Source organism: Hypomesus nipponensis, chromosome 21 (assembly GCF_054491055.1).
Source record: "Hypomesus nipponensis isolate SF chromosome 21, ASM5449105v1, whole genome shotgun sequence".
NCBI lineage: Eukaryota > Metazoa > Chordata > Actinopteri > Osmeriformes > Osmeridae > Hypomesus > Hypomesus nipponensis.
The window spans coordinates 10,258,702-10,267,500 of record NC_140381.1 but is presented as its reverse complement, the minus strand read 5'-3'; the positions used below and the strand labels follow the sequence as shown (position 1 = coordinate 10,267,500).

At 51.5% G+C, this 8,799-nt stretch overlaps 1 protein-coding gene across 1 annotated transcript in view; it reads right to left on the bottom strand.

Annotated features, from left to right (window-relative positions):
* usp34 (ubiquitin specific peptidase 34) overlaps window positions 1–8,799 on the bottom strand; it is a 47,639-nt gene that overhangs the window by 28,661 nt on the left and 10,179 nt on the right. The window contains 15 exon segments of the mRNA XM_084685012.1: window positions 1,020–1,102; window positions 1,456–1,551; window positions 2,017–2,106; window positions 2,316–2,443; window positions 2,798–2,916; window positions 3,131–3,348; window positions 4,122–4,465; window positions 4,468–4,857; window positions 5,722–5,852; window positions 6,084–6,213; window positions 6,616–6,741; window positions 7,027–7,119; window positions 7,356–7,437; window positions 7,539–7,600; window positions 7,898–8,090. Of these exon segments, the coding sequence (XP_084541138.1) occupies window positions 1,020–1,102; window positions 1,456–1,551; window positions 2,017–2,106; window positions 2,316–2,443; window positions 2,798–2,916; window positions 3,131–3,348; window positions 4,122–4,465; window positions 4,468–4,857; window positions 5,722–5,852; window positions 6,084–6,213; window positions 6,616–6,741; window positions 7,027–7,119; window positions 7,356–7,437; window positions 7,539–7,600; window positions 7,898–8,090 (2,285 nt within the window).

The following is an 8,799-nucleotide window of genomic DNA, read 5'->3' as shown; positions in this document are numbered from 1 at the left end:
TTAGGGGAGGAGGAGGAAAGGGGGGGATCAAGGGAAGCGAGAGGGACGGGAGGGGAGGAGGATAAGAGGAAGAGGAGATAGAGGAGGATGAAGAAAGAAAAACAAGGAAAGAGAGGAGAAGACGAGACAGTCAACAATCACACGTAAGGGGAACGCATAGATAAACACAGCATTATGCACCTTCAGATGACGTGGACAGATCAGTGCAGCGTGTGAGCGACATGTTGGGGAACGACCGACCCACTGCGGGGGTGACACGGAGGCAGCAGTGTGTGTTACATGGAGGACCTTGTCCTTTTGTGGGGAGGAGAATGGGCAGAGTGAGGGCCCCGCCCTCACGAGCACCATGAGGGCTCTCTCTCCGTCTACCTCGTTTACTCTTTATCTAGCTATCTCTCACACACACACACACTTTCTCAATACAGTGTATATACAGACATTGAGCCTTTCTCCCAAACGATTCAATACACAAACAAGGACTCTTTCTCTCAAAATACACACACACCCTGTTTTTCCATCCAAGAATACAGACACACACGGTCATTCCCACACACACACATTTTTATACAACAACATGGATACACACACTGATTATTCTTTGACATCCGACCGGCACACACAGACAAACACACTCCTCGGAAGCTCAATCGTCACCGTGGATGGTGCGTGTGTGTGAGAGAGACTGTGGATGGTGTGTGTGTGTGTGTGTGTGTGTGTGAGAAAGAGAGACTGGGTGTGAAGAGATGGCCCAGGCTGTCTGGGTGAGGGACAATGGGTCCTTCTGTCTCACCAGGGCTCCTCAGGTTCCACATGGAACCGCCATGTCCGCAGTCCTCTCTCTCTCTCTCATTGTGTGTGTGTGTGTGTGGTCGTGTGTATGTGTGTGTGTGTGTGTGTGTGTGTGTGTGTGTGGTCGCTTACTGAAGGGGCCCGGGAAGACCAGGGTGGAGAAGACCTCCGTGTGTGTGTGTGTGTGTGTGCGCGCGCTCGTGTGTATGTGTGGGTGTGTGGTCGCTTACTGAAGTGGTCGGGGGAGCCCAGGGTGGAGAAGACACAGGTGAGGAACTGCAGGCGTACCTGGACCTCAGCACTGTGGCCGTACCTGGGAGGGGGAGGAGGGGTGGGGGAGGGGGGGTGGTGGTGGTGGGGGGGGGGGGGGTGACAATGCGTTTTAGACAGCCTTCCGTGTCGTCGTCACAGTATGACACGCTATCGTTTGAACCCGACCAGGGTACAAAATGTCATCAACCTTTTCAACGAGTTGGTTTGGAGATTGGAGACCGGGCCTCCATTCCAATTTGAACGTTTGCGTCAGACAGTTAAAAGTGGCACGCATAGGTCATATTGATTGTAGGGAAAGAGAGAGATATCTAGAGAGAGACTGAGCGGGAGGGGGGGGGGGAAGAGACACCGAGGGACAGAAAGAGAGACAGAGAGGATGAAATGATGACCTACAGGGCAAACTTGTGTCTCTGCTCCCTCACTTCCTGGATGTAGTGCAGCAGGTTGTCAAAGAACAGCTTCATCATGTGCAGCTCCTTCTCTGCCCACCTGGTGTGTGTGTGTGTGTGTGTGTGTGTGTGTGTGTGTGGGGGGGGGGGGGGGGGAGAGGGGGGGGAACAGAACACAGACATTACACCTCACACTACAATCTGGAAGAGGTAGGCGCAGTCTCAATTCATTCCGCCAAAATGTATGGATTATTTTTGTATTTTATTTTTGGTGGTGTGTTCAAGAATAAGGTGAACTGTGATTCAAAGGAAAAACATGTGTGTTTTACTGTGGGTTTAACTGTGTGTCTGAAAAAGGAGGTGGTGTACTAATAGTTCCCTTGACGACAACACTTGTACTATTAAAAACTCCATTCTTTTGTAACAGAAATGGCCAAACATGAGGTGATGAAGTCATCGGGAAATGACATGTAATGGACATTTCTCCGTATCACTCTTCAGAATATCTACATTAAGTTAAAAAAAAGACAGAAATGTGTTTGACGAGCGAAGGCACCACACTTACATGGTGATCCAATGGGTGTCGTAACTGGAGCCGAACTGCTGAAAAGTGCCGAAAAGTTTTGGTAGGAGCCGCAGAGACACGACCACGGACCTGAGGGGGAAGAGAAGAGAGGGATTAGGACATGGAGCAGGTGTCCCGTTGGCTGATGTCACCAGCCTTTCTTACAGCCAAGTTGTATGTCCAAGCAGGTCAAACACGGATGAGAGAGAGAGAGCGAGAGCGAGCGACAAAGAAAGGGAGCGCCACACACAGCCGATACTTCCAGACAGACGGACACCCAAGCACAGCCCAGCACACACCTGTGGTGGGCCAGGTTGTCCAGGCAGCCCTCGATGAAGCGCATGCGGATCTGGCGGTCGGTGAACCAGCAGACCAGAGAGCACAGCAGCTTCTCAGCCTCGTTGATCAGGCCCTCCGACAGGTGGATCTGGAGAGGACGTGGTTACACAGACAGAGAGACAGAGAGAGAGAGAGACAGAGAGAGAGACAGAGAGAGAGACACACAGACAGAGAGAGAGAGAGACAAAGAGAGACAGAGAGAGAGACAGAGAGAGAGACAGAGAGAGAGACACACAGACAGAGAGACACAGACAGAGAGACACACAGACAGAGAGACAGAGAGACAGACAGACGGAGAGAGAGAGAGAGAGACACACACACAGACAGAGAGAGACAAAGAGAGAGACATTCCAGTCACAGGTAGAAAAACGTTTTTTCCCCCGCTGTTTAGTAAATGATAATGAAATGAGTGAATGGCCCCTGGTGGGGGCACGGTTCTTACCGCGTCCTCGTCCTGAACCAGGTCCCACAGCAGGGTGTTGCCCTTCTTACACACGTTGTCCAGGTTGATGTCGGTGACGGCGTGGCCGCCGGTGTACTGGTGCTTGTGCACGGCCGGCCCTGCAGGGGGGGGGGGGGGGGGTGGGGGGAGCCAGAGAGGAGGAGGTGAGGATGAGGGAGGGGGAGGTGAGAGTTTGTTTGCTTGTATATGAATGACGTAGCGAGAGTGAGTGTATGTGGGCACGAGTGAGTGTGTATGTGAGTGTGCGCGAGAGAGCGCATGCACGTGACAATGTGCCACGCGGCACGAGCGTGCGCGGCGAGCGGAGCGGACCTTGCACCAGGTGCTGGTGGTAGATGGAGGCCAGGTTGGGCAGGTGCTGCTGCAGGTGGGAGCTGAGCTCGGCGTGGGAGTTGATCTGCACCAGCTCCTCCTCCTCGCAGCCCGACTCCTCCCCCTCAAAGTCGGCCATGTTCTTCTCCGACTTGGCGCTCACCTGCGAGCTGCTGCAGCTCACGTCGTCAGCACTCAGCATGTCCTCCACCAGGTGTCTGGGGGGGGGGGCAGGTTAGGCACCACAGTCAGGAATCACAACTGGTTTATTATATTATTGATTATTACGTATCATTAAATCATGTACAATTTCTTCTTTTTTTTATAGCTGCTCGAGTGTTCATGTTGAATCTCAATTCAAACGAGAACCGTGTTTCCACAAAGTGTATAAATGAGAGTTGAATAATACTAGACTGCAGTGTGTTTTATAGCCTTTCTGATAAGTGGGTTTCTCATTAGGATGGATAATTCGATGGATAAATGGATAGATGGATGCATGCATGGACGCATGGCTAGATAAATGGATGCATGGATAGATGGATGCATAGATGCATGCATGGATAGATGGATGCATAAAAGTATGGATAGATGGATGCATAAATGTGTGGACAGATGGATGCATAGATGCATGCATGGATAGATGGATGCATGGATAGGTGGATGCATTTATATGGATAGATAGATGGATGAATGGATGGATGCATTAAAATATGGATGCATGTATATATGTATGCATGGATGGATGGATGCATGGATGCATGCATGGATGGATGGTTTGATGGATACATGAATGTATGCATGGATAGACGCATACGGATAGCTATATGTACGCATGGATGGATGCATGAATAGATAGATGGATGCATGTATGGATGGATGTATGGTTAGATAGATAGATGGATGTATGCATGGATGGATGGATGCTTGCATTGATAGATGGATGCATAGACGGATGGATAGACAGACAGAAGCCTAAGCAGTGGATACCTACCCTTCGTGGTGGTGGTGATGGTGGTGGTGGTGGTGCTGGGGCCCGATGAAGCGCCTGCAGTTGAACAGCTCGCTGCCCATGGCGTCACCCAGGAAGTCCCCCGGGCGGGGCAGGCACGGCGGCTCCTGTGGCCCCTGGACCATGGGCGAGGGCCCCATGTCGGCGCCCCCCTGCGGCCCCGGCCCCGGCTGCTCGCCCCTCTCCGCCCCCGAGGACGAGCACGCCTCCAGCATCCTCATGCGGCCCTCCAGCGAGGCCGAGGCGGCGTTGACCATGGCGGCCGTGGCCTCCGGGGAGAAGGGGAGGCCCTTGGGCTTGGGGCCTCCGCCCCCGCCTCCCCCGGCCGCTCGCCGTGACCCTGGCCCTCCCCCAGCGCCTCGCCGGCTTTCCGCTTCCGCACCTCCGGGGGGTCCCGCGCCTCCTTCTGGGCGCTCCCCTCCTGCGCCGCGCTCGCCGCAGCCGCCTGGCCCTCGTCGTCCTCGTCCTCCTCGTCGTCGTCGTCCTCCTCCTCGTCGTCGTCCTCCTCGTCCTCCTCCTCCTCCTCGTCCTCGTCCTCCTCCTCGTCCTCTTCCTTCAGGGGCTCACTGTCGGCCATGTCGTCAGAGTGCATCTCGCTGGCGGGGCTGCCCGGCGACTGGCTGGCGCGGCTAGAGGCCGCCTCGTTGCTGGAGGCCTGGCTGCTGCTGCCCTCCTCCACGCTGTTGGCCGTCTCGTCTGAGCTGCCCTGCATCGACTCCTGGGGGCCAGGGAGAGAGGGGGGGGGGAGAGAGAGAGGAGAGGGGGGGGAGGTAGAGGAGAGTGAGAGAGAATAAGAGAAAAGGAGAAAGGGAGGAAGGAGAGAGAGAGAGAGAGTACGAGGAGAGAAACAGAGAGGAAGAGTGAGAGAGAGACAGAAAGAGTGGGAGATATAGGGAAGTTTCTGTTTACACAAGCCAAGTTGGCAACTGGGTTGACATTAGGGCTGGGCGATATATAAAAAATATATATATATACATATATATATATATATATCGATATTGTCCAAAATGTTACCATATATATATATATATATATATATATATATATCTTAAAATGTTTGCATTTGCATTTAAATAATGTAAAAAACATGATTTTCTTTTGCTCCCATTAGAAAACAAAAACTATGTAGACAAAACAGCTATTATTACAAAGTACAAAATGTGTAGTGCAAGTACGTATGGCAACTGCCATAACATGGTACTTGTAACTTGAAAACATTTACCTCGCAACAAAAATGCAGAGGTCCTTATGTGACAAGACAAAGAGAGCAAAAGACAGTGTGTGCAATTTTCCAGTTTGTTGACACAGACAAATTGTGTCTGTGTGTGTGCCTGTGTGTGTGCCTGTGTGTGAACACAGAGGAGCCAGACGGTGATCTTAAAACACAATCAACACAAGGATCAGCAAAAAAAAGAAAAAAAAAAAAGAAAGACATGGTATATCGTAAAATATTCGATTATTTTCCAATCTTACATCATCATCTAAATTATTGCGATATTAATCGCTAGTATTCGATATATTGCCCAGCCATAGTTGGCATCCAACTATGTTGCCTAGAAAGACGAAAATAATTTGGTTCTACCTCAGTGTCGGACAACCGCTGCTGACCCCGCTTGCCTCCGCCCATCATCTGCTCGTCCATGTCCATGTCACTGGCGCCGCTGTGGTGCGTGTCGCTGTTGTCACTACTGTCAGGGCTGGCCGCCGGGGAGCCTGGGTAAAAGGGAAGACCAGGGGAAAAAAATAAGAAAAAAAGATTTTAAACCATAAACAGATCCATAAAATTGAGTGAATACTTAAAGAAAATACATATATAATAACAAAAAGAATATTTATATTTTTTTATGATTAAATATAAATAAATAAAACATATATTTAAAAACATCCTCGTAATAAGTTGGGAGTTCAACTTGGAACAATGACAACAGGGGGTACGAGTCTCACCTTTCTTGTTGCCCATGGGAATGTTGGTGTTGAGCAGCGAGGCGAAGGAGCTCTGCTTGGAGAGCTGGGCCTTGGCTGCCAGCGCGTTGTTCCACAGCGCTTTGATCAGCATGGAGGCCAGATACAGCGTCTGTGTGTGTCGACGTGGAGGACAAAGAGGAGCTCTGTTAGACAAGTCTTCGAAAAAGCGCCGGAGGACCGGAAAGTGGTTTGCCGTCTTTCACCTCAAGGCCTTTGAAGTGAAACCATAATGAGATGTATGAAGCAATAACGGCTCATTTACCCCTTGACAGAGACTTGTTGAGGTTCCTGTGCCCACAATGTGTGTGTGGGTGGGTGTGTGTATGCATAAGTGCATTTGTGGGTATGTGACTGCGCAAGAGTGTATGACAGTGAGAATCCTTGCTTGTGCCTGTCTGTCTGTGTGTACATGTGCGTATGTTTATGTGTGTGTGTGTGTGCGCGCGCGCATGTGTCTGTATGTGTGCATGTGTGTGTAGGCATGTGTGTGTGTGTGTGTGTGTGTGTGTACCTGCTCGGTGTGGGCGCTGGGGTGCAGGCCAGACACCAGGTTGAGGACGTGTCTCAGAGGCACCGGGTCCAGGTTCTTGATCAGGGAGGGGAACAGGTCGTGGATGTACCTGCTGCAATGCTTCAGCTGGGGAGGTCAGAACACACACACACACACACACACACACACACACACACACACACACACTGTTCAATACCAACATCATTAATCAAAGGATGCATGGTTCGGCTGATTAAAAAGGAGAGACAGAGAGAGCGAGAGAGGAGACAGGAGTACTTGTCCTGGGGGTCGTTATGAACACGTCCGCATGAGACTCGCTGTATGACGAGAGAGTGCTGCATGTGCGCCTGGTGGTTTGAGCATGTCTGGTGGTGTGTGTGTGTGTATTATAGGCGGTGTGTGCTGTCTTACCTGAGCCGCTGCCCAGATGCAGTCCACGTGCTGGGTACTAAGCCTGCCCTCCGCCGCCAGGAAGTTGAGGATGACTTGGCACTGTTTGATGATCTGGGGGGAGCAGACGCGACCCGCTCGTTAGCGCCCGGTTCCTACCGCCACTCGCATGCCAAGTGCCTCATTACCACAGGTTCATTTTCTTCTTTCTAGATTTTTTCCCTTCTTCAAAATGTTGCTCTCCTTTCTCATTCACATCATTTGGATATTCTTTCACACCCCCGGTCGGTGGGAAGAACCCGAAACGAGACTCGAGCTTGGTAAACGCGTCGACGTGACCCCGGACTCACCTCGATATGCAAGTTTGGTCCGAAGATGTGCTCCACCACGTTGTTGTTGATCAGCCAGTCGGCGAGCTCCTTCGCCATCGACCTACAGGGGGGGAGAATGGGATTAGCATTTCAGCGGCGTTAGCGTTTTTAGCGGCTTTGGCGTTTGACTGGCGGCTGGCCGGCTGGGGTTGACACACTCACGTTTCAGTGTCGGACACCAGAGACTCGTTGTTGCAGACGTCGTTGAAGGTGTGAAGCTGGTTCTGAGTGGAGAGGAAGAAAGGGTGGCTGAATATTGAATTCAATGTCATTTACGACTGACTGCGAGAATGTGCGTGGAATGTACTGTGGGCACCTTGGCTGTTACTGGACACCTGTTGACACCTGTTAATGTGTGTGGAGGACTGTCTGTGTGTGTGTGCTCGTGTTTGCTTTATTTGTGTGTGTGTGTGTGTGTGTCTGTCTGTCTGTCTGTCAGCATTATATGGTTGGTCGTGTGTGCATCTGTCTGCTGTGTTTGTGCATGCATACAAGTCTCCATGTGTGCATGCTTTACTCACCGTGATCTGGCTCAGGCCGGCCAGCCTCATGGTCAGCGTGGGGGACATGAAGTACTTGAAGGCCAGGTCCAGACTCTCCTTGTCGAAGCACAGCGCGCTGTCCAGCGGCTCCTTCACCGTGCTCCACATCAGGTCGGCCATGTTGCGCGCCGCGCTCTGCCGCAGCTCCTGGTCTGACAGCTTGCACAGGTACCTGGGGGGGGGAGACATTATTGTTATTAATAGGGGGTCAGATGGCTGAGCGGTTAGGGAGTCGGGCTATGTATCAGAAGGTTGTTGGTTCGATTCCCGGCCGTGCCAAATGACGTTGTGTCCTTGGCACTTCACCGTATTTGACTCGGGGAGAATGTCCCTGAGCTTACTGTAAGTCGCTCTGGATAAGAGCGTCTGCTAAATGACTAAATGTAAATGAGTGTTTGACCGTGTTATTCAGCGTATTCCAACAGGTCAATCTCTCCCAGTCCCTGAATCCTTTCCTTATTATATTCCTCACTTCATTGCATCATTCCCTCCCTTCCCGTTCCGGATATTGTAATGACGCGTGTGTGTTTGTTTAGTAGAACTGCAGGGCAGTTCAACTAGTTTGAGACTGTGCCAAACTGTAGCTTGGTAACTCTACGCTCAAAACAAAACAAACTACAGGCTACGCTAACGGCTACGCTAACGTCGTACGTGTGGAGATGATGATTTGGGATGATTTAGGGGGGCTGGGGCTCGAGGAAGTCGTTAAAAAAAAAGGTGACAGGGAAGTCAAGCGTGCCCAGAAAACAAGCATGAGACGTCTGTCACCACGGGCCTCCGAGACGCCTCAGCGTGGTTAATCCGTCACGCCCCCGGGCGCTGTCACGTGACCGCGGGTGGCTGAGGCGCCTTGCCAGCTCGTCTGGGCTCCTCCCAAGGTC